Source organism: Oncorhynchus gorbuscha, linkage group LG20 (genome assembly GCF_021184085.1).
Source record: "Oncorhynchus gorbuscha isolate QuinsamMale2020 ecotype Even-year linkage group LG20, OgorEven_v1.0, whole genome shotgun sequence".
Lineage (NCBI taxonomy): Eukaryota > Metazoa > Chordata > Actinopteri > Salmoniformes > Salmonidae > Oncorhynchus > Oncorhynchus gorbuscha.
The window spans coordinates 35,127,147-35,151,975 of NC_060192.1; the positions used below are offsets into that span (position 1 = coordinate 35,127,147).

Below are 24,829 nucleotides of genomic sequence, written 5' to 3' on the forward strand. Positions count from 1 at the left end.
AGCCCCAGATCTGATATGTTTTCATTATTATTATTGAATATGGTAGACAATAAACTTTCACACTTGTTTTTGCTGTCTGGTAGTTTGTTTTTGTTCCCATATACTGAATGTGCTGTGAAAGAAGAGACTACACCACATTCAGACAGCAACAATCATCTTCATTTGAAATGTCACATCACTCAAATAAGACTGATGTCATCAAATCACATTTGATACGTTTTCATACCTGCAGTTTAACCCTTAAAGGGGCAATCCAGAATTGGTACATCATTATTTTACTTTGAAAGGAATCATATATTAGCCGTGGATTCTTGAAGATTATCATTTATAAATGCCCCATGAGCTGAGTTCAACGGCCGTGCCTCATCAGAAGAGACGTACCCCGTCAGAACCCAAAATATAAACTTGTTTACTCCACATGTTTAAACAAGGTCAATGTAAATGCACACTGTATAGTTTCAAACCATGTTTAAAACTAGACTTTTGATCTCATGGATGCACTGTAAAGGCGTTGCTGTGAATTTGACAGTAATTTACAAGCAGCTCATTGGTAAGTAAGTTACTGTTTATCATATTGCAGTAAACCTACTAAATCATCTAAATGCTGTAACAAAGCAAGTACTGTGTAATGACCAGTGTGAAGCTTTAATGTGTTAGTGTAATGAACACGATGGGAGACAGAGAGCTGGTTTCAAGCGCAGCAGGTGAAGCAGATGTTTATTGGTAAAGGACCACGGGAGGAGGCAGGTAGCTGGGTCCAGGGGCAGGCAGAAGGTCATAAACAGGAGGAGGCAGGTAGCTGGGTCCAGGGGCAGGCAGAAGGTCATAAACAGGAGGAGGCAGGTAGCTGGGTCCAGGGACAGGCAGAAGGTCATAAACAGGAGGAGGCAGGTAGCTGGGTCCAGGGGCAGGCAGAAGGTCATAAACAGGAGGAGGCAGGTAGCTGGGTCCAGGGACAGGCAGAAGGTCATAAACAGGAGGAGGCAGGTAGCTGAGTCCAGGGGCAGGCAGAAGGTCATAAACAGGAGGAGGCAGGTAGCTGGGTCCAGGGACAGGCAGAAGGTCATAAACAGGAGAAGGCAGGTAGCTGGGTCCAGGGACAGGCAGAAGGTCATAAACAGGAGGAGGCAGGTAGCTGGGTCCAGGGGCAGGCAGAAGGTCATAAACAGGAGGAGGCAGGTAGCTGGGTCCAGGGACAGGCAGAAGGTCATAAACAGGAGGAGGCAGGTAGCTGGGTCCAGGGGCAGGCAGAAGGTCATAAACAGGAGGAGGCAGGTAGCTGGGTCCAGGGGCAGGCAGAAGGTCATAAACAGGAGGAGGCAGGTAGCTGGGTCCAGGGGCAGGCAGAAGGTCATAAACAGGAGGAGGCAGGTAGCTGGGTCCAGGGGCAGGCAGAAGGTCATAAACAGGAGGAGGCAGGTAGCTGGGTCCAGGGGCAGGCAGAAGGTCATAAACAGGAGGAGGCAGGTAGCTGGGTCCAGGGGCAGGCAGAAGGTCATAAACAGGAGGAGGCAGGTAGCTGGGTCCAGGGGCAGGCAGAAGGTCATAAACAGGGGGTCCAACAAGGCAACAGTACAGGCAGGGAAAAGGCTAGTAACGTCATCTGGGAGATCAGACAATAGGTTGATAACAGGAAATCCGATAGGCTGAGGTACAGGCAGGGAATAGGCAAAAGGCGTCGTTAGTGAGGCAGGACAAAACTATCATACACGGGAGGAGTAGACTACGGGAAAAACAGAGCTCTGAATAGAAGTGTGTCACAAAACAAACAATACCTTCCAATGATGGGGTGCAAAGGACCTGAACTAAATAGTGTGTGATGAATGACATGCAGGTGTGTGAACAGGAAAGTGGGCTGGAAAGGTAGCTGCGTTCAGGGGATCTACGTGTTTGAGAGTGTGAGTTGGAAGCAGACCTTAAATTTACAGTAATACATTACTTTTATGTTTCATTCTACAGCTAGAGGACTCCTGATATCTCCACGAGTGATAAGTATAACTTTTGTCATTATCTAATCTCACTGCAACCCCCTTCCAGGTCTCTGATCACTAATTTGTTTCATTTTCTGTCTCCCTTTCCTCCATCCCTAGCCACTCAGACCCTACCCAGATGGCAATGATCCTTTGCAATCTTTGCTCTCTCTCACACGACTCTCTCCTCTTCTATCGTATCATTTCTCCCTGCTGCTAAATCCTTTGCCCTCCTGTTCCTGATTCTGTCTCTTTGACCCTACTCTCCTCCCTTTCCTCATCCTATGACTGACATCGTCCCCTTTCTTCCCGGCTGGCCGGCTCGGCCCTCCCCTCCTGCTCCATGGCCGAGTGATTCATTGCGAGCTTACAGAACTGGGCTGAGGGCAGCTGAGAAACTTCCGGAGGACCTCTCATCCTTTCGCTCCTTCCTCTCTACCTTCTCTTCCTCTGTATTCACTGCTAAAGCCACTATCACTCTAAATTTCAAGCTTCTGCCTCTAAATCGAGTAAACTCTTTTTCCACTTTCTCAGCTTTCCTTAATCCTTCACCCCATCACCCTCCCTCCTTCCACTCTGCGGATGACTTTGTCAACCACTTTGAAGAATAAGTTTGAAGCTCCTTATTCACTCAACCTATTGAGTACACTGGTCTCAGTCACACAGAACTTCCCTTCGCCTTGACCTCTTTCTTTTTTCTCTCTCCAGATAAAACCCTGCGATTAGTAAGATCTGGCCGTCTGACCAGCTGCCCACTAGACCCCATCCCAAATCAAATCAAATGGTGTTGGTCACATACACATGGTTAGCAGATGTTATTGCAAGTGTAGCGAAATGCTTGTGCTTCTAGCTCAGACAGTGCAGCAAAATCTAACATGTAATCTAACAATTCCACAACAATGACCTAATACACACAAATCTAAGTAAGGAATGGAATAAGAATATATATACATATAAATATATGGATGAGCAATGACAGAGCGGCATAGGCAAGATGCAATAGATGGTATAAAATACAATATCTTTTCACCCTTCTCCAGACCATCTCTGGAGACCATCTGAGATTCCTCACTTCCCTCATCAACTCATCCCTGACCACTGGCTGCATCCCCTCAGACTTCAAAATGGCCAGTGTCGCTCTCCTCCTCAAGAAACCAACACTTGACTCATCAAATCAAATCAAATCAAATTTTATTTGTCACATACACATGGTTAGCAGATGTTAAATGCGAGTGTAGCGAAATGCTTGTGCTTCTAGTTCCGACAATGCAGTGATAACCAACAAGTAATCTAACTAACAATTCCAAAACTACTGTCTTATACACAGTGTAAGGGGATAAGGAACATGTACATAAGGATATATGAATGAGTGATGGTACAGAGCAGCATACAGTAGATGGTATCGAGTACAGTATATACATATGAGATGAGTGTGTAGACAAAGTAAACAAAGTGGCATAGTTAAAGTGGCTAGTGATACATGTATTACATAAGGATGCAGTCGATGATGTAGAGTACAGTATATACATATGCATATGAGATGAATAATGTAGGGTAAGTAACATTATATAAGGTAGCATTGTTTAAAGTGGCTAGTGATATATTTACATCATTTCCCATCAATTCCCATTATTAAGATGGCTGGAGTTGGGTCAGTGTCAATGACAGTGTGTTGGCAGCAGCCACTCAATGTTAGTGGTGGCTGTTTAACAGTCTGATGGCCTTGAGATAGAAGCTGTTTTTCAGTCTCTCGGTCCCAGCTTTGATGCACCTGTACTGACCTCGCCTTCTGGATGATAGCGGGGAAGTCAAACTATAAACCTGTATGCCTTCTTTCTTTTATTTCCAAAACACTTGAGCGTCTCTGATCAACTCTCTCATTATCTCTCTCAGAACAATCTTCTTGGCCCTAACCAGTCAGGCTTCAAGACGGGTCACTTAACCTAGACTGCTCTTCTCTGTGTCATAGAGGCTCTCCGCACTGCAAAAGCAGAATCTCTCTCCTCTGTTCTCATCCAAGATCTATCCACTGAGGCAGTGAACAATCAGATCCTCCTCTACACCCTCTCAGGGCTGGGAGTCTCAGGCTCTTCACATTCTTGGATTGCATTCTACCTGGCAGTCCGCTCCTACCAGGTGACGTAGTAGCTCCATTATATCCTCACATGGTCTCTCATATCATTGCTATGCGGATGACACTCAACTACTTTTCTCCTTCCCTCCTTCGGACACCTAGGTGGCGACACGCCCGCCTGGCAGATATCTCAATTTGGATGTCGGCCCACCACCTCAAGCTCAACCTCGACAAGACGGAGCTGCTCTTCCTCCCGGGGAAGGCCTGCCCACTCAAAGACCTCTCCACAGTGTCTCCTTTTCAGAGTGCAAAGAACCTTGGCGTGACCCCGGACAACATCCTGACGTTCTCTGCAAACATCAAACCAGTGACTCGTTCTGCAGGTTCATGCTCTACAACATCTGTAGAGTACAACATCTACCTCACACAGAAGTGGCGGCGGAGGTCCTAATCCAGGCAGTTGTCATCTCCCGTCTGTACTACTTCAACTCGCTGTTGGCTGTGCTCCCCGCTTGTGCCATCAAACTCCTACAACGTATGCAGAATGCTGCAGCCCAACTAGGTTTCAACCTGCCCAGGTTTTGCCATGACACCCCACTCCTCCACACACTCTACTGGCTTCCAGTTGAGGCTCGCATCCACTACAAGTGGATGTAGTGGATGTCTCTGGTCTCTTGGCCCTTCCAACCTTACAGGAGGGCAGCTCTCGCTCAGCCCACTCCAAGCTCTTCTCTGTCCTGGAACCCCAATGGTGGAACTAGGTTCCCCTTGAAGTTAGGACAGCAGAGTCCCTGCCCATCTTTTGAAAGCATTTGAAACCCTACCTCTTCACAGAGTATCTTCAATAATCCCCCTCCTCACCTCAACCCCCCCTCCCTTTCCTGACTCCACTCTTGACCCCCTTGCCCTTTCTATCTCTGATTAGCTACTTTATTGAGGAAAAGTGTACTTACTATGCCTGTGATATGTGGTTGTCCCACCTAGCTATGTATCTTCAGATAAATACACTAAGTCGCTCTGGATAAGAGGGTCTGCTAAATGACACAAATGTAATTTAGCAGGGTAATATAACATGCAGTGTCTTTGGAAAGTATTCAGACCCCTTGACTTTTTCCAAAATGTTGTTAGGTTACAGCCTTATTCTAAAATGTATTAAATGGGTGTTCATTTCTCATCAATCTACACAAAATACCCAATAATGACAAAGCACAAACAGGTTTCAGACATTTTTGCTAACTTATTAAAAAATTAAAAACGGACATTTTACATTTACGTAAGTATTCAGACCTTTTACTCAGTACTTTGTTGAAGCATCTTTGGCAGCGATTACAGCCTCAAGTCTTCTTGGGTATGATGCTACAAGCTTGGCACACCTGTATTTGGGGAGTTTCTCCCATTCTTCTCTGCAGATCCTCTCAGGCTCTGTCAGGTTGGATGGCTCACAACACTGTACAGCTAATTTCAGGTCTCTCCAGAGATGTTAGATCGGGATCAAGCATGCTCTGGCTTGGCCACTCAAGGACATGCAGAGACTTGACCCGAAGCCCCTTCTGCATTGTCTTGGCTGTGTGCTTTGGGTCATTGTCCTGTTGAAAGGTGAAGCTTCGCCCCAGTCTTCATCAAGCATCTCTCTGTACTTTGCTCCGTTCATTTTTGCCTCGATCCTGACTAGTCTCTCAGACCTGCCGAAGAAAAACATCCCCACAGCATGATTCTGCCACCACCGTGTTTCACCGTAGGGATGGTGCCAGGTTTCCTACAAACATTACGCTTGAAATTCAGGCCAAAGAGTTCAATCTTGGTTTCATCTGACCAGAGTTTCTCGTGGTCTGAGAGTCTTTAACCTGTTAAGTCGACCCTCTACTTTTTGAACATTCTGTTAAAAATCGCGCAACATTTCAGCGCCCTGCTACTCAGGCCAGGAATATAGTATATGCATATGATTAGTATGTGTGGATAAAAAACACTCAGACGTTTATAAAACTGGTTAAATCACGGCTGTGACAATAACAGAACGTGCGTTTCATCGAAAAGTGCAGGAAAATCTGATCACTTAAAATGGAAATAAATATCCTTGCGCTACTTCCAGGAATTGTTCAAAGTGAACCGAATTAAATGAGGCCGAGGTTGCAGTGCATACAGCTTCCACACGTTGTCTAGAGTCTTGTCATTTGATTCAGCTTTGATTCTTGGTCAAACCGAATCAAGGGAATCGATTCCCTCCGGTCTCCGACCGGATGTTTTGGTCGAGCTCTCTCCAAGACATTTTTTCGAGACGGACAGCTATAGAATTGACATCGCCTCCTGATGAATTTTATCGCTTATTAACGTGTACTAATACCTAAAGTTGCATTACAAAAGTATTTCTAAGTGTTTTGTGAAAGTTTATCGTCGACTTTTTGAATTAAAAAAATGACGTTACGTTATGAAACGCTATTTTTTTCCGTTTATCACACAGTCTTCATAGATCGATATCTAGGCTATATATGGACCGATTTAATCGAAAAAAAGACCCAATAGTGATTATGGGACATCTAGGAGTGCCAACAAAGAAGATGGTCAAAGGTAATGAATGTTTTATATTTTATTTGTGCGGTTTGTGTAGCGACGACTATGCTAATTATTTTGTTTACGTCCCCTGTGGGTCTTTTGGGGTGTTACATGCTATCAGATAATAGCTTCTCATGCTTTCGCGGAAAAGCATTTTAAAAATCTGACTTGTTGCCTGGATTCACAACGAGTGTAGCTTTAATTCAATACCCTGGAAGTGTATTTTAATGAATGTTTGACTTTTAACTAATACTATTAGCATTTAGCATAGCGCATTTGCATTTCCAGAGCTCTAGATGGGATGCCTGCGTGCCAGGTAGGACCAAGAGGTTAAGTGCCTTTCGGCAAACTCCAAGTGGACTGTCATGTGTCTTTTAACGAAGAGTGGCTCCCATCTGGCCACTCTAACATAAAGGCTTGATTGGTGGAGTGCTGCAGAGATGGTTGTCCTTCTGGAAGGTTCTCCAATCTCCACAGAGGAACTCTGGATCTCTGTCAGAGTCACCATCGAGTTCTTGGTCACCTCCCAAACCAAGGCCCTTCTCCCTCAATTACGCAGTTCGTCCGGCTGGCCAGCTCTAGGAAGAATGATGGAGGCCACTGTGTTCTTGGGGTCCTTCAATGCTGTCTCAGAGACCTTATGTAGACAGGGGTGTCTTTACAAATCATGTTACCACAGGTGGACTCCAATCAAGTTGTAGAAACATCTTGAGGATGATCAATGGAAACAAGATGCACCTGAGCTCAATTTCGGGTCTCATAACAAAGGGTCTGAATACTTATGGAAAGAAGGTACTACTGATTTTATTTTTAATACATTTGCAAACAAAACTTTTTTAAACTGTTTTCACTTTGTCATTATGTGTGTAGATTGCTGTGGATTTGTATTCATGAAACCAATTTAAAATAAGTCTGTAGTGTAACAAAATGTGGAAGGAGTCAAGGGATCTGAATACTTTCCGAATGCAGCGTACGTAGTCATGTAACGAGTGTTCAAATATTGTGGTATTAGTACAGTTACTTTTTCAAGTAAGGCATCCGTTACATTCAGATTTATATCTCTACCGGTGTGTTACATTTTTAAAATCCTTGTCTCCTGCTAACAGAATTCATGCTGTAACTGCCTAAGCTGCAGAAATTAAATGTTAACTTAATTGCCTGTTTCATTTTTGTGCTCAACCTCCATTCACATTTATCACCGTCAATCGTAAACGAGGAAGGCGGATTCTTCAAGTTTTATCAGTGAAACGTCAGTGCAGAATCTGAATGTCAACCATTTGATCTCAATCAGTTTCAAGAGAAAATGGATATTTTTGAATTGGTCTATGTAACTAACAGTGGTGATGTGTATTATGTAAGCTTACAGTGAGCGAATTTTAGAGCAAATGGTGTTAACAAACTGTAGCCTACTTGTTTTTTAAAAATCTACCCAGAACCCACTGGGAACACTACATCATTTCAATGTGGATGATTGGGTAATATTTGGCTGAGATATTGATCAATGAGATTTAAATCTTAATTCACCCAACAAAAAAGGCAGAATTGAATTTAAAAAGCTCAACAATGTTCAAATGGGAATACAATGTCAGATATTCATTATGTAAAAGCTTTCCCAACACCATAGTCTCTCGTGAACATGCTCTCTTTGATTACTTCAGAAGACAATAATAGTTAGTGAAAGGGGATACCTGGTTATTTGCAAAACTGAATGCAGTCAACCGAAATGTGTCTTCCGCATTTTAACCCAAGGTGCAGGGGGGGCTGACTTAACCGACATCCTCTGAATCAGAGAGGTGCATGGGGGGACTGACTTAACCGACATCCTCTGAATCAGAGAGGTGCATGAGGGGGCTGACTTAACCGACATCCTCTGAATCAGAGAGGTGCATGGGGGGCTGACTTAACCGACATTCTCTGAATCAGAGAGGTGCAGGGGGGGCTGACTTAACCGACATCCACGTCATCAGCAACCGGGAGCAGTTGTTGTTGGGGGAAGCACCGGAGTAATGGACGACTCTGGCAGCTCCTGACTGACAGGCGGCTCTGGCAGCTCCTGACTGACGGGCGGCTCTGGCAGCTCCTGACTGACGGGCGGCTCTGGCAGCTCCTGACTGACGGGCGGCTCTGGCAGCTCCTGACTGACGGGCGGCTCTGGCAGCTCCTGACTGGCGGGCGGCTCTGGCAGCTCCTGACTGGCGGGCGGCTCTGGCAGCTCCTGACTGGCGGGCAGCTCTGGCAGCTCGTGACTGGCGGGCGGCTCTGGCAGCACCTGACTGGCAGGCGGCTCTGGCAGCACCTGACTGGCGGGCGGCTCTGGCAGCTCCTGCCTGACGGGCGGTTCTGGCAGCTCCTGACTGACGGGCGACTCTGGCAGCTCAGGACAGACGGGCGACTCTGGCAGCTCAGGACAGACGGGCGACTCTGGCAGCTCAGGACAGACGGGCGACTCTGGCAGCTCAGGACAGACGGGCGACTCTGGCAGCTCAGGACAGACGGGCGACTCTGGCAGCTCAGGACAGACGGGCGACACTGGCAGCTCAGGACAGATGGGAGACTATGGCAGCGCTGGACTGATGGGAGACTGTGGCAGCGCTGGACAGGCTGGAGACTCTGGCAGCGGTGCGGGGGGCTGCCACCGGAGGCCTGGTGCGTGGAGGAGGCACCGGATAGACCGGACCGTGGAGGCACACTGGAGGTCTCGAGCACCGAGCCTGCACAACCCTACCTGGCTGGATACTCCCTGTAGCCAGGCCAGTGCGGCGAGGTGGAATAGACAACACTGGGTTCTGCTGGCGAACCGGGGACACCATGCATAGGGCTGGTGCCATGTACCCCGGCCCAAGGAGATGCACTGGAGACCAGATGCGCTGAGCCGGCTTCATGGCACCTGGCTCGATGCCCACCCTAGCCCGGCCGATACGAGGCGCTGCGATGTAACGCACCGGGCTATGCCTGAGCACCGGGGACACCGTGTGCCTCACGGCATAACACGGTGCCTGCCCGGTCCACCACTCTCCACGGTAAGCACGGGGAGTTGGCTCAGGTCTCCTGCGTGACTTAGCCACACCCCCCCCGTGTGCCTCCCCCCAATACATTTTTGGGGCTGCCTCTCATCCCAGCCGCGCTGCCATGTTGCCTCCTCATACCACCGCCGCTCAGCTTTCACTGCCTCCAGCTCTGCAGGGTCTACAGTCAATCACGGATTACAAAAAGAAAACCAGCCCAGTCACGGACCAGGATGTCTTGCTCCCAGGCAGACTAAATAACTTTTTTGCCCGCTTTGAGGACAATACAGTGCCACTGACACGGCCCGCAACTAAAACATGCGGACTCTCCTTCACTGCAGCCGACGTGGGGAAAACATTTAAACGTGTCAACCCTCGCAAGGCTGCAGGCCCAGACGGCATCCCCAGCCGCGCCCTCAGAGCATGCGCAGACCAGCTGGCTGGTGTGTTTACGGACATATTCAATCAATCCCTATCCCAGTCTGTTGTTCCCACATGCTTCAAGAGGGCCACCATTGTTCCTGTTCCCAAGAAAGCTAAGGTAACTGAGCTAAACGACTACCGCCCCATAGCACTCACTTCCGTCATCATGAAGTGCTTTGAGAGACTAGTCAAGGACCATATCACCTCCACCCTACCTGACACCCTAGACCCACTCCAATTTGCTTACCGCCCAAATAGGTCCACAGACGATGCCACACTGTACACTGCCCTAACCCATCTGGACAAGAGGAATACCTATGTGAGAATGCTGTTCATCGACTACAGCTCGGCATTTAACACCATAGTGCCCTCCAAGCTCGTCATCAAGCTCGAGACCCTGGGTCTCGACCCCGCCCTGTGCAACTGGGTACTGGACTTCCTGACGGGCCACCCCAGGTGGTGAGGGTAGGCAACAACATTTCCACCCCGCTGATCCTCAACACTGGGGCCCCACAAGGGTGCATTCTGAGCCCTCTCCTGTACTCCCTGTTCACCCACGACTGCGTGGCCACGCACGCCTCCAACTCAATCATCAAGTTTGCGGATGACACAACAGTGGTAGGCTTGATTACCAACAACAACGAGACGGCCTACAGGGAGGAGGTGAGGGCCCTCGGAGTGTGGTGTCAGGAAAATAACCTCACACTCAACGTCAAAAAACTAAGGAGATGATTGTGGACTTCAGGAAACAGCAGAGGGAACACCCCCCTATTCACATTGATGGGACAGTAGTGGAGAGGGTAGTAAGTTTTAAGTTCCTCGGCGTACACATCACAGACAAACTGAATTGGTCCACCCACACAGACAGCATCGTGAAGAAGGTGCAGCAGCGCCTCTTCAACTCAGGGGGCTGAAGAAATTCGGCGTGTCACCATAAGCACTCACAAACTTCTACAGATGCACAATCGAGAGCATCCTGTCGGGCTGTATCACCGCCTGGTACGGCAACTGCTCCGCCCACAACCGTAAGGCTCTCCAGAGGGTAGTGAGGTCTGCACAACGCATCACCGGGGGCAAACTACCTGCCCTCCAGGACACCTACACCACCCGATGTCACAGGAAGGCCATAAAGATCATCAAGGACAACAACCACCCGAGCCACTGCCTGTTCACCCGCTATCATCCAGAAGGCAAGGTCAGTACAGGTGCATCAAAGCTGGGACCAAGAGACTGAAAAACAGCTTCTATCTCAAGGCCATCAGACTGTTAAACAGCCACCACTAACATTGAGTGGCTGCTGCCAACACACTGACTCAACTCCAGCCACTTTAATAATGGGAATTGATGGGAAATGATGTAAAATATATCACTAGCCACTTTAAACAATACTACCTAATATAATGTTTACATACCCTACATTATTCATCTCATATGTATATGTATATACTGTACTCTATATCATCTACTGCATCTTTATGTAATACATGTATCACTAGCCACTTTAACTATGCCACTTTTTTTACATACTCATCTCATATGTATATACTGCACTCAATACCATCTATTGTATCTTGCCTATGCCGCTCTGTACCATCACTCACTCATATATCTTTATGCACATATTCTTATCCCCTTACACTTGTGTCTGTCTATAAGGTAGTAGTTTTTGAATTGTTAGCTAGATTACTTGTTGGTTATTACTGCATTGTCGGAACTAGAAGCACAAGCATTTCACTACACTCGCATTAACATCTGCTAACAATGTGTATGTGACAAATAAAATTTGATTTGATTTGATTTAATTTGAGATATTCCCCAGCCTGTGCCCAGGGTCCCTTGCCGTCCAGAATCTCCTCCCATGTCCATGAGTCCCGAGATTTCTGCTGCTGCCCGATACCACGCTGCTTGGTCATTCGGCGGTGGGTGATTCTGTAATGTGCGTTGTCCTCGTCTGAGGAGTATGAGGGATCGGAGGACCAATGCGCAGCATGGTACGTGTTCATGATGAATTTATTAAACACAGAACACTAAAACCAAAGTAACAAAGAGAATGACACAAAACGAAACAGTCCTGTCTGGTGACATACACAAAGACAGAAAACAATCACCCACGAAAAACAGGTGGGAAAAGGCTACCTAAGTATGATTCTCAATCAGAGACAACTAACGACACCTGCCTCTGATTGAGAACCATACCAGGCCAAACGCAAATCACAACATAGAAAAACTAACATAGACAACCCACCCCAACTCATGCCCTGACCAACCTAAAACAAAGACATAAGAAAAGAACTAAAGTCAGACGTGACACTTAGCTTGTGTCCCATGACCAATTAAGATTTCCCACGGGACTATGCAAGGCAAGAGCGTCCTCTTCCCTGAGCCAGCGCTACAGCTGACCTCATACCTCATATGTCCTCCTCAAGTTGGAGGGATCTAAATTGGGTTTTCAGGTGGGGGTGGGGGGTCATGAAGTTGTAGGCAAGAAAGGGTCCTTCCGTTTGATCAAGATCCACTGGCTACCTCTTTCAGCTGCTCGAGAAACTGCTCTGACGGTCTGCCGCAGAGCCTGTCCATGGATTCCAAGTTATTTCAGCAACGATGGTGGAAGAAGCCACGAATCATCTGCATCCCATTTCAACTGGCCAGACTTTTGCATTCCAGCCACGCTGAGTTGCGTCTGCTGCCAACTCTGTGTAACGCAGTTTCTTACGCTCATAGGCCTCTTCAACAGAGTTTTCCCACTGGACTGTGAGCTCTATGATGTACACAGCCTTTCGTGAAAGGGACCAGAGTACCATGTCTGGCCTAAGGTTGGTAGAAGCAATCTCAGGTGGAAAACTGAGTTGCTGGCCAATATCGACAAGCATCTTCCAGTCCCGGGCCATGGCTAGGTGTCCAGTTTCTGGCTTCGTAGGAGGATGCTTGGGCCTTTTCTGTCCCTCCCGGATGAATGTTGTTGTTTTGACGGGATTGCTTGTTTTGGGAGGTAATGAATTGGTTGCACTCCTCTTGGTCTCAAGTGCTGCAGCCAGGCTCTTGAGGACCTGATTGTGCCTCCAGGTGTAGCAGCCTTGTGAGAGGCTGGTCTTGCAACCTGTCATTATATGCCTGAGAGTCGCTTGAGCTGGGCAGAGGGGGCAGGTCGGGTCCTCGCCATACCATTGATGTAGGTTTTTTGGTGATGGAAGCACATCATAAACAGCTCTCATGATGAAGCTGATGTTGCTTGCCTCCATTTGCCAAAGCTCACTCCAGTTGATCTTTCTCCTTTCCAGGCCATCCCACCGCGTCCATTGCCCTTGTTTAGCAAGAGAGACAGCCTTTGCACTTCTTGCAGTCTCCTCCTGTCTGCGCACCTCCTCGACCACCAGCTTCCTGCGTTCAGATGTTGTTGCCTTATGGAACGTTGGGTTGCTTGTAGCCAGGCCAAAGCCTCCTCTTCCATGCTGAATATTCCCCACAATGTCTAGTGCCTAAGGGCTGATGTTGCTTGCTGCACAGCCTTGGATGATGTCCATTTCCATCCAGTTTGTAGGGGAGGTGCAGCCTTGCTAATGGTCTGGTCTTTGGTTTCCTTCAATGTCACCTTCGTTAGACTTGTAAGAGGTAGTTCAAGGACCCCTTTGCCATAGAGGCCGATGTTACTCAGGCATCGTGGGACACCCAGCCATTTCTTCACGTATGAGGTAATGGTTCGCTCCATCTTCTCCACTGTTGTTATTGGGACCTCATAGACGGTGAGTGGACACATTACCCGGGGGGAGAAGTCCAAACTGTAGGCACCAAAGCTTGAGCCTCCCAGGCAGTAGGGTCTTGTTGATGTTCTCAAGACCGTCTGCGATGTCCTGCCTTACTTGCTGCACTTGATCTTTATCCCAGAGGCTTTCATTGTACCATCTACCCAGGCTCTTGACGGGTTGCTCAGACACCGTTGGTATCGGGTCATCTCCAATGCAGAACCTCACATCTTTAAGCTGTCCCTTGACTATGGAGATGCTTCGAGATTTGCTTGGCTTGATTTTCATCCGGGCGCACTTGAGGTTATCCTGCAGTTTTGCAAGTAGCCACCTGGTGCATGCCGCAGTGGTGGTCAGTGTAGTCATGTCATCCATGTATGCTCGGGAGACGGAGCACTTCCTTAGTTATCTCACCGCCGACCACCCATCTCGATGCCCCGATGATGACTTCCATGGCTATAGTGAAGGCCAGAGGTGAAATTGTACAGCCTGCCATTGTGAAACACAATTGCAGGTCTTGGAAATAGGCCTTTACCAGTGTAGTGATGGGTTCTGGTACATGGAAAATGTTGAAGGATTCCCAGAGGAGTTCATGGGGAACTGAGCAAAAGGCATTGGCCAGGTCAAGGAAGATGACATAGAGGTCTCTCTTGTCCTTCTTAGCTGTTTGGATCTGGTGCCAAATCATACTAGTATGTTCCAGGCAACCAGAGAAACCAGGAATGCCTGCTTTCTGTACAGATGTATAAATGTACTTGTTCCTTTCCAGGTAATTGACAGCCTCTGTGCTATTATACTGAAACAGATCTTCCCTTCAACGTTGAGAAGGGAGATTGGTCGGAATTGACTGATGTCTGTCGCATCCTTCTCTTTCGGGATTAGCACACCACCAGCCCTTCGCCATGTCTTTGGTATTATTTCCTTCTGCCACACTATCCTCATGAGCCTCCAAAGAAAGCGTAGAACATCCAGGGCGTTCTTGTAGAGCTTGTATGGTACTCCATTAGGCCCAGGAGCCGAGGCCGCTCTTGCTTGTCGGACAACATTCTCTACTTCCTTACATTTTGGTGGGTCAGTGTCCAGATTGAATTCTGGTGGTTGAATAGGTGGGATGTCATGTGGGATGATTATCTGCCTTTTCGTGTCCTGGTGGACCTTTTCCATGTGTTCTTCCAGTTCAGGCTTTGGAGTTTTTAGGATTCCGCACTTTTCCTTTGCGATGAGGTCTTTGGCAAACTTAAAGGGTTTTTTATAGAACCGTGTTCTTGAGTGTTCCTTCTTGCTATGAAGTTTCATTACGTTTTCCGCTCTTCACAAGGTTGCCAGCCGACAATTGATGTCTGCTTGGAGTAGCATGAGACATTCTCTCTCTGCATCAGAGGCCTTCTACCACTGCTTTCTCAGCTGCCTTCTCTCTCTGACAAGTATCTTGATCTCTTGCTGTCTCCTAGATTTGGCTGGCGCGGGAGGTGTCTTGCCACTTCTCCTTTCGTTTACGCCAAAGCGCTCTTCTCCGTAGTGGTAGATAATGTCTCCCATCCTTTCAAGCTTTTTCTAGGCTGTTCCTACCTGTTGTTCCAAGATTTTTGTCAGGTCGTTGTTGATTGTTTCCCACTCTCTCTTTTCAACGGCTTTGGGCCACTTCACACTCGGTCTGTGCCCTTTGATCTTTTCCTCTTTTAGAGGTCTCTGTGGTTGGGTGAGTTCATCCACCGGCATTTCTGTGCTTGTGTTATCCTCCTCAGTTACAGGGGTGCTGATGCTCTGAGAACTCTGCATCCCGTTGCTGTGCTTCATTCGACTGATTTGACTGGCTGCTTCGTAGGAAGTACTGGTCAACGCGAGGTCCCTGTCTCTGCTCTCCCAAGCACCTTTTCCTCCCTTGATGGATCCTTAACCCCCTTGCCGATGTTACTCTCTCCCAACCACAGCTGCACACCTGAAGTGTGTGTCCTGCTGCTGTTATGGTTGTCTCATGTGCTGTGTTCCTACTCGTAGTCGTTTCCGTTCCTGGGTCCATAGCCGTGTGATCAGTCATTGAGCCATCTTGCCATCTAGGGGTATGTTCCTTTGTTGATTTTCAGTAGCACTTAGCGGGTGTCTCCAACATACTGAAGTAGTGTCGGAGACTGCCAACATGGGTAGCTAGCCCATGACAGCCCCAGTGGGGTCTATTCCCTCCGGTCAGCTGTCTCTCCAAGCTGTCACACAGACTTTCCTATGTTGTCAGCTGTCCTTTCACAGCAGTCACTGGACTGGTCCAGATAATCAGAATCATAAAACATGGGACGAGATGTTAAGAACTGTCCATTGTGGCAATAGATGGAATGCACCCCCATGAGATTTGCCGTGATGTTGACAGAGTGGCATGGGAGGTTTATTTCTTAGACTGGGTTAAGATGTCAATTTTGGGACACATCCCGAAAATGACACATCCCAAAAAGGACACATGATGGAGGTGCTCTTCACCAGGGAGGAGATGGCGGTGTCCTCCATGACGGGCAGGAAATCAAAACATTGTTCAAGATTCCGTGGCAAAACCAGCTTTGTCAAGCAACAAAGTGCTCGCTCTTTTTGATATGATTATAATTATCTACGTCTTAAAATCAATACATCATTTTTTATTCCAGTTTTGATGTAAACTTTTCTCATAACATTTCTTTCATAGATTATGAATTTAAGAGTGTAAATGTAAATAATTCAAATAATATGTCATTATTAATGTTTGTTTTATTTTACTTTCAGCTAATATTCAGAGATGTTTTGAGGGGGTGGACAAGTCCTCATTAAGGGCTACCATGGCCTACAAGCTAAAGGACGCCGTCACCCAAATGAAACCAAAAGCAGAATAAAATTCATTTAAATCATTTATAAATACGTTTTTTTTGGTCAAAATTAAGTCATTTTTATGCTAGATTATCTTTTCTAATCTAATGTCAATGTTAAATAAATCCCATGAAATAGCCACAGAAATTAAATGAATAACCAATTAACATCCAATGGGACTATGGGATTATCCTATGAATGGTTTTCTTGTTAACAGTTTAACAGTTAACAGTTGGCACTATGCATTGGGGAAGGTAGCGTTCTTCTGGCATCCGTCAAACCCAGATTCGTCCGTCGGACTGCCAGTTGGTGAAGCATGGTTCATAACTCCAGAAAACGTGTTTCCACTGCTCCAATCGTCCAATCGCTGTGAGCTTTACACCATTCAAGCTGTTGATGCTCCTATATGTTTCCACTTCACAATAACAGCACTTACAGTTCACCAGGGCAGCTCGAGGAGGGCATAAAGTTGACAAACTGACTTGTTGGAAAGGTAGCATCCTATGACGGTGCCATGTTGAAAGTCACTGAGCTCTTCAGTAAGGCCATTCTACTAACAATGTTTGTCTGTGGAGATTGTGTGCACGATTTTATACTTCTGTCAGCAACGGGTGTGGCTGAAATAGCCCACTAACTTGAAGGGGTGTGCACTTACTTTTTGACAAAAAAAGATAGAGAGAACTTGAGAGATGGCCAGGGATGAAAACGTTCTGTGATTGACATCATGAGTGAGGTGAGAATGATGACATCACCAGGGTGGAGATCTCTGATTGGCTGTTGGCTGTCTTGTCAGAGGGCATGTTGCGTATAAAGTTGGGAGGTACAGAACGGCTAACGCCACACACCTCTGGGGCCACTGGTTGGAAAGGAGGTAAGGATGGAGAGAGGGAGAGAGTGAGAGAGAGAGAGAGAGAGAGAGAGAGAGAGAGAGAGAGAGAGAGAGAGAGAGAGAGAGAGAGAGAGAGAGAGAGAGAGAGAGAGAGAGAGAGAGAGAGAGATCATCAAGGGTCTTCAACATCTCTCTCTTTTCTGTAACTCTCTCTCACTGTCTCTCTATTACTCTCTCCATTTTAGGAGTCAAGGATGGAGAGAGAGACTTCATCCAGAGTCTTCAACATCTCTATGCATAAGGATTTGCTGGGAATATAACTAAAAGTAGACATAGAATGAATAGATTATATGTCCATGGAATTAAACATGGCTTGTTTGTCTTGTCTGTCTCTGTTCTCTTTTATGTAACTCTCTCTCTCACTATCTCTCTATCACTCTCTCCATCTTAGGAGTCAAGGAAGGAGAGAGAGACTTCATCCAGGGTCTTCAACATCTCTCTCTTTTATGTAACTCTCTCTCTCTCTCACTATCTCTCTATCACTCTCTCCATCTTAGGAGTCAAGGAAGGAGAGAGAGACTTCATCCAGGGTCTTCAACATCTCTCTCTCTCACTATCTCTCTATTACTCCCTCCATCAGGTGGAGGTAAGGATGGAGGTTGTAAGGTCTTCAGGATCTCTCTTTTAAGTAAATGTTCCTCTCTCTCTCTCTCTCTCTCTCTCTCTCTCTCTCTCTCTCTCTCTCTCTCTCTCTCTCTCTCTCTCTCACTCTCACTCATTATCTCTCTCTAACTTGGGAGGTATTGATTGTAAGAGGCTCTGTATCTCCTCCTCCATCCCCCCCACCTTCCCCAGTACAGTATGTTTGAGGTGAATGAGAACTACACGCGTGTGTCAGAGTTTGTGATCGTGGGCTTCCCGGGGCTCCATCCATCCTTCTACCAGCTGGTGGCCTGGTTCTTCTTCTTCATCTATGTGATCACGGTGGTGGGGAACCTTCTGCTGGTTGTACTGTTTGCCCTGGTGCGCAGCCTGCAGAAACCCATGTACATCATCATGCTCAGCCTGGCTCTGTCAGATATAGGTAAGATAATCAGCTGGGTTCTGTCAGATATAGGTAAGATACTCAGCCTGGTTCTGTCAGATATAGGTAAGATACTCAGCCTGGTTCTGTCAGATATAGATAAGATACTCAGCCTGGTTCTGTCAGATATAGATAAGATACTCAGCCTGGTTCTGTCAGATATAGGTAAGATAATCAGCCTGGTTCTGTCAGATATAGATAAGATACTCAGCCTGGTTCTGTCAGATATAGATAAGATACTCAGCCTGGTTCTGTCAGATATAGGTAAGATACTCAGCCTGGTTCTGTCAGATATAGGTAAGATACTCAGCCTGGTTCTGTCAGATATAGATAAGATACTCAGCCTGGCTCTGTCAGATATAGATACGATAATCAGCCTGGTTCTGTCAGATATAGATACGATAATCAGCCTGGTTCTGTCAGATATAGATACGATAATCAGCCTGGTTCTGTCAGATATAGGTAAGATACTCAGCCTGGTTCTGTCAGATACAGGTAAGGGGTCGTGGTAGAATATTCAAATGTGTACACTATCTCCTTCTTTCTCTCCTTCCCCAATGTGACTGCCGATGGAGTTTAAATGTGTCTTGCTGGTGCTCAGGCATTAATGAGAGAGGAGAGGTCATGAGAGAAAGAGTGTCCTGTTAAAATGTGTCTCATATGTGTCCTTCCTTATTTAATCATGTGGAGAGTCCCTCTATCAGACAGTCATGTACAGATCTGTAATCAATCAGTGATTACTTACAAAAAAGGATGAGCATTTAAACAGAGCCGCTGTGTAGCGTTTCCCTCTCAGAGACAGAGGCTAGAACAAGGGGCCCAGAATGTTTCCACAGTGGCCCTGCCCTAGGTGATAGCCTGGTGCTGGTGGGACAACAGGAGGATTTCATTCCATGCCTGTCTGTCTCAATAGTCTAACATGGTCTCCACTCACATCTTCCTCTCTCATCCCCTCTCTCCTCTCTCCTCTCTATGCTCTTTCTCTGCTCTCCTCTCCTCTCCATTCCCTTCCCTTCCCTTCCCTCATCCCCTCTCTCCTCCTCTCTCAACTCTTCTTCTCTCTGCTGCTCTTTTCTCTGCTCTCCTCTGTCCTCTCCTTCCCTCTCCACTCTCCTCTCTCCGCTCCTCTTTGTTCCCTTCTCCCCCCCCTCCCTCAACCCCTCTCCTCCTCTCTCTTCTCCTCTCTCCTCTACGCTGCTCTTTTCTCTGCTCTCCTCTGTCCTCTTCTCCTCCTCCTCTCTTCAACCCTCTCCTCTCTCTCCTCTCTTCTCCTCTCTCTGCTCCTCTTTTCTCCACACTCCTCTTGTCTCCGTTCCCTTCCCCTCCCTTCCAGGTTTTGCCACAGTGGCCCTTCCCAAAGTAATAGCTCGGTGGTGGTGGGACGACGGGAGGATCTCCTTCCATACGTGTCTGTTCCAGGAACAAATGATCCACTACTTTGGAACACTCAACTCTCTCATCATGTTGACTATGGCTATGGACCGATACCTGGCTATCTGTCACCCTCTCAGGTAAACAACGACAACAGCACATATTATGCAGTTGTGATTTTATTGATGCAAAATAAATGAAGTGTGTTTGGGGGGAAAGTGTTTCATAATTTTTTGGGGTCCTCTCCCACTCTTCCACCACCCCATCTCTCTCTCTCTCTCCCTCCCTCCCTCCATCACCCTCTCTAGATACCCTATGTTGATGACCAACCAGATAATGAGTGGTCTAACAGTCTTCTCCTGGATGTCAGCCACAGTCTCACCTGCCATCGGCACCATAGACTTCACTAGGGTACTGGATTGCTAAGATAATGTATAATAATAGTAGTGTTACTACAGCCATTAGAGGGCCTAACAGCCCGAGAATGTTTGCTGCAAAGAGTTCACCAAGGTAACACATCACAAAACAATATTCCAGGGCACTACTGTTAAAAAAAAATGTTTAAGTCTAGGTAAATCAAATTGCTATATCTTTATCACAATTGGCCCAGCATCGTCCGGGTTTGGCCGGGGTAGGCCGTCATTGCAAATAAAAATGTGTTCTTAACTGGCTTGCTTAGTTAAATAAAGGTTAAATATACATATTTTTTAAGTACCCCCTCCACAAAAAAAAATAATTAGAATAATAATAAATAAACAAACGAACTTAAGGCATTTTTTTGCCGAAGTACAAACCTTGGTATTTGATTATTTTCTCTATAGCCAATCATAGGAGTACACACTCACACACACTCACACACACTCCAACAGACATATTACATGCACACATACATAGTACACACTCACACACACTCACACACACTCCAACAGACATATTACATGCACACATACATAGTACACACTCACACACACTCACACACACTCCAACAGACATATTACATGCACACATACATAGTACACACTCACACACACTCACACACACTCCAACAGACATATTACATGCACACATACATAGTACACACTCACACACACTCCAACAGACACATTACATGCACACATACATAGTACACACACACACACTCACACACACTCCAACAGACATATTACATGCACACATACATAGTACACACTCACACACACTCCAACAGACACATTACATGCACACATACATAGTACACACTCACACACACTCCAACAGACACATTACATGCACACATACATAGTACACACACACACCAACAGACATATTACATGCACACATACATAGTACACACTCACACACACTCCAACAGACATATTACATGCACACATACATAGTACACACTCACACACACTCCAACAGACATATTACATGCACACATACATAGTACACACTCACACACACTCCAACAGACATATTACATGCACACATACATAGTACACACTCACACACACTCCAACAGACATATTACATGCACACATACATAGTACACACTCACACACACTCCAACAGACATATTACATGCACACATACATAGTACACACTCACACACACTCCAACAGACATATTACATGCACACATACATAGTACACACTCACACACACTCCAACAGACATATTACATGCACACATACATAGTACACACACACACACACACACACACACACACACACACACACACACACACACACACACACACACACACACACACACACACACACACACACACACACACACACACACACACACACACACACACACACACACACACACACACACACACACACACACACACACACACACACACATCAAATCAAATACACTGCTGCTACTATGTTTATCATATATCCTGATGCCACCTTACCTCTAGACATATCCAACCCTACCACCCCAGGATCCTCCACATTGGGAATATGGTACGGAAGGGATATGTCGTTTATTATATCATTGTCTTCATATTTCTTGTGCTTAGATCTCCTGTGTTTTTGTTCTACCTTGTTATTTTTAGTGTTTACATTGATATTGATGACTGCATTGTTGGGTTTGTGCTGTAGCTTTGCAAGAAAGGCATTTCACTGTACTTGACATCTAAACTTGAAACTTTTACAATAAAACACATGCTGCAGCCAGAAGAGAATGGGCCTATGGTCCTTTGACCTTTTCTCTTTGTCGTCTAGGTTACTGTTTCAAGGACATCGCTGAAGTAAAAAGGACCCTTTATAAATAAATGATATTGATTGAGAATTACACAGCATCTACTCTCAACGTGTCCTTGCTTCACCTCCCGGAAAGTAGCGTTTGGTGTGCCCAACCTGCTCCTTCACATTAACTGTGGCGCTCTTTTGGGGTCTAGGCCGGGGTTACGTACTGCTAATGTAAAAAGGGCTTTCTGAATACATTTGACAAATTGACAATTACTTTTTTTTTTGTGTGTGTGTGTGTTTTATCTCCCAGAAAGTAGCATTCTGTGGTCCCAACCGAATTCTCCATGCCTACTGTGACGCTCTGTCCCTGACTAAACTGTCCTGCTCCGACATGGCGGCGATCCAGGGCAGCTCCATTGGCCTGGCCTATTTTGTGCTCCTCGTCCCCTTCTCCTTCATCGTCTTCTCCTATATCAACATCATTGTCACCGTGATGCGCATGGCTAACGCACAGGTCAGAATTCAGGGGGTGGGGGTGCAGGGGGGCTGGGTGGGAGGAGTGGTTGCGAGTGCAGGGGGGCTGGGTAGGAGGAGTGGCGGGGTATGTGTGTTTCCTGTCCTGTCCGTGTTGCTAATTTTATTAACTACTCTCTACTAACCCTAACCCACTGAAAACATTTCTCCATCTCTCCCCTCTCTAACCCACTACTCTCCCCTCTCTAACCCAGGGCAGGATGAAGACCTTCTCTACCTGCTCCTCAGGGCTGTATCATTCTTATCTAAACTAAACCTTTCCTCTAACCCACTACTCTCCCCTCTCTAACCAACTACTCTCCCCTCACTAACCCAGGGCAGGATGAAGACCTTCTCTATCTGCTCCTCAGGGCTGTATCATTCTTATCTAAACTAAACCTTTCCTCTAACCAACTACTCTCCCCTCTCTAACCCAGGGCAGGATGAAGACCTTCTCTATCTGCTCCTCAGGGCTGTATCATTCTTATCTAAACTAAACCTTTCCTCTAACCAACTACTCTCCCCTCTCTAACCCAGGGCAGGATGAAGACCTTCTCTACCTGCTCCTCAGGGCTGTATCATTCTTATCTAAACTAAACCTTTCCTCTAACCCACTAATCTCCCCTCTCTAACCCAGGGCAGGATGAAGACCTTCTCTACCTGCTCCTCAGGGCTGTATCATTCTTATCTAAACCTTTCCTCTAACCCACTACTCTCCCCTCTCTAACCCAGGGCAGGATGAAGACCTTCTCTACCTGTGCTACTCAGGGCTGTATCATCCTTATTTAAACCTTTCCTCTAACCCACATCTGACCCAGGGCAGGTTTCACTAGGGCTGTATCATCCTTATTTACTACATCCCCCGTTTCATAGTGTACGCTACACCCTACATCCCCAACCTGATCATGACCCCTGACCTCCGCATCGGCCTCACCCTTTTCTACAGGTAGGTAAAACACAGGTTAGAGAGGTGGACCAGGATCCCAAAGGTTACTAGTCAAGTCCCGGGCCGGCGATGAAAAAGTGTGGAATTAACCACTACTTGTTGTGCCCTTGAGCAAGTCACTACAGCCTCTTAAGGATTGTAACCCCTTTTAAAAATGTTTTGCATAAAATGACACTGAAATCTAACTGCCTGTAGCTCAGGACCTGAAGTATGGATATGCATATTCTTGATATCATCTGAAAGGGAACTCTGAATTTGGTGGAAATGTGAAATTAATGTAGGAGAGTATAACACTTTAGATCTGGTAAAATATGTGTTTTTTTGTTCAATTGTTTTTGAAATGCAAGAGAAAGGCCATAATGTACTATTCCAGGTTAGGCACAATTTACATTTTGGTCACTAGATGGCAGCAGTGTATGTGCAAAGTTTTAGACTGATTCAATGAACCACTGCATTTCTGTTCAAAATGTTGTATCAAGACTGCACAAATGTGCCTAATAGATTTATTTATACATTTTCAAGTTCATAACTGTGCACTCTCCTCAAACAATAGGATGGTATTCTTTTCGTTGTAATAGCTACTGCAAATTGGACAGTGCAGTTAGATAAACAAGAATTTAAGCTTTCTGCCCATATCAGATATGTTCTGGGAAATGTTCTTGTTACTTACAACCTCATGCTAATCGCATTAGCTTATGTTAGCTCAACCATCCCGCAGTGGGGGACACCGATCCTGTAGAGATTTTAAAGGGAAAATATGTCAGTGTTTCTGTGACAACCGACAAAGTAAAGTAATCTTCTTCTAAAGTACCTATTCTATTCTACAGCCTGTTCCCCCCGGTGGCCAACCCGTTCATCTATAGCTTCAGGACCAAGGAGATCAGAGCCGTCCTGGGGCGCTGGAGACAGGGCTGGAGGAACAGGCAGACAGAACAGAGTATACCCAAAACTGTGGCTGTTATCACTAAATGAAGGGTTAAGTTATAACATGTTAATTCCGGGTTATAACATGTTAATTCGGGGCTATAACAGTTTAATTCAGGGCTATAACAGTTTAATTCAGGGCTATAACAGTTTAATTCAGGGCTATAACAGTTTAATTCAGGGCTATAACAGTTTAATTCAGGGCTATAACAGTTTAATTCAGGGCTATAACACTTTAATTCAGGACTATAACACTTTAATTCAGGGCTATAACAGTTTAATTCAGGGCTATAACGGTTTAATTCAGGGCTATAACATGTTCATTCAGGGCTATAACATGTTCATTCAGGGCTATAATAGTTTAATTCAGGGCTATAACACTTTAATTCAGG

The 24,829-nt window shown here is 46.2% G+C and overlaps 1 protein-coding gene across 1 annotated transcript; it reads left to right on the forward strand.

The window, feature by feature from the left end:
- Positions 1-18,246: 18,246 nt before the first annotated feature.
- On the forward strand, positions 18,247-24,485 carry LOC124006905 (olfactory receptor 10A4-like). The gene is made up of 7 exons (XM_046317094.1): positions 18,247-18,501; positions 19,835-20,012; positions 20,181-20,283; positions 22,365-22,568; positions 23,300-23,333; positions 23,399-23,513; positions 24,341-24,485. Exons 1-7 carry the CDS (start codon positions 18,279-18,281, stop codon positions 24,483-24,485), a joined length of 1,002 nt encoding a protein of 333 aa, XP_046173050.1. The 5' UTR covers positions 18,247-18,278.
- The last annotated feature ends 344 nt before the right edge of the window (positions 24,486-24,829 follow it).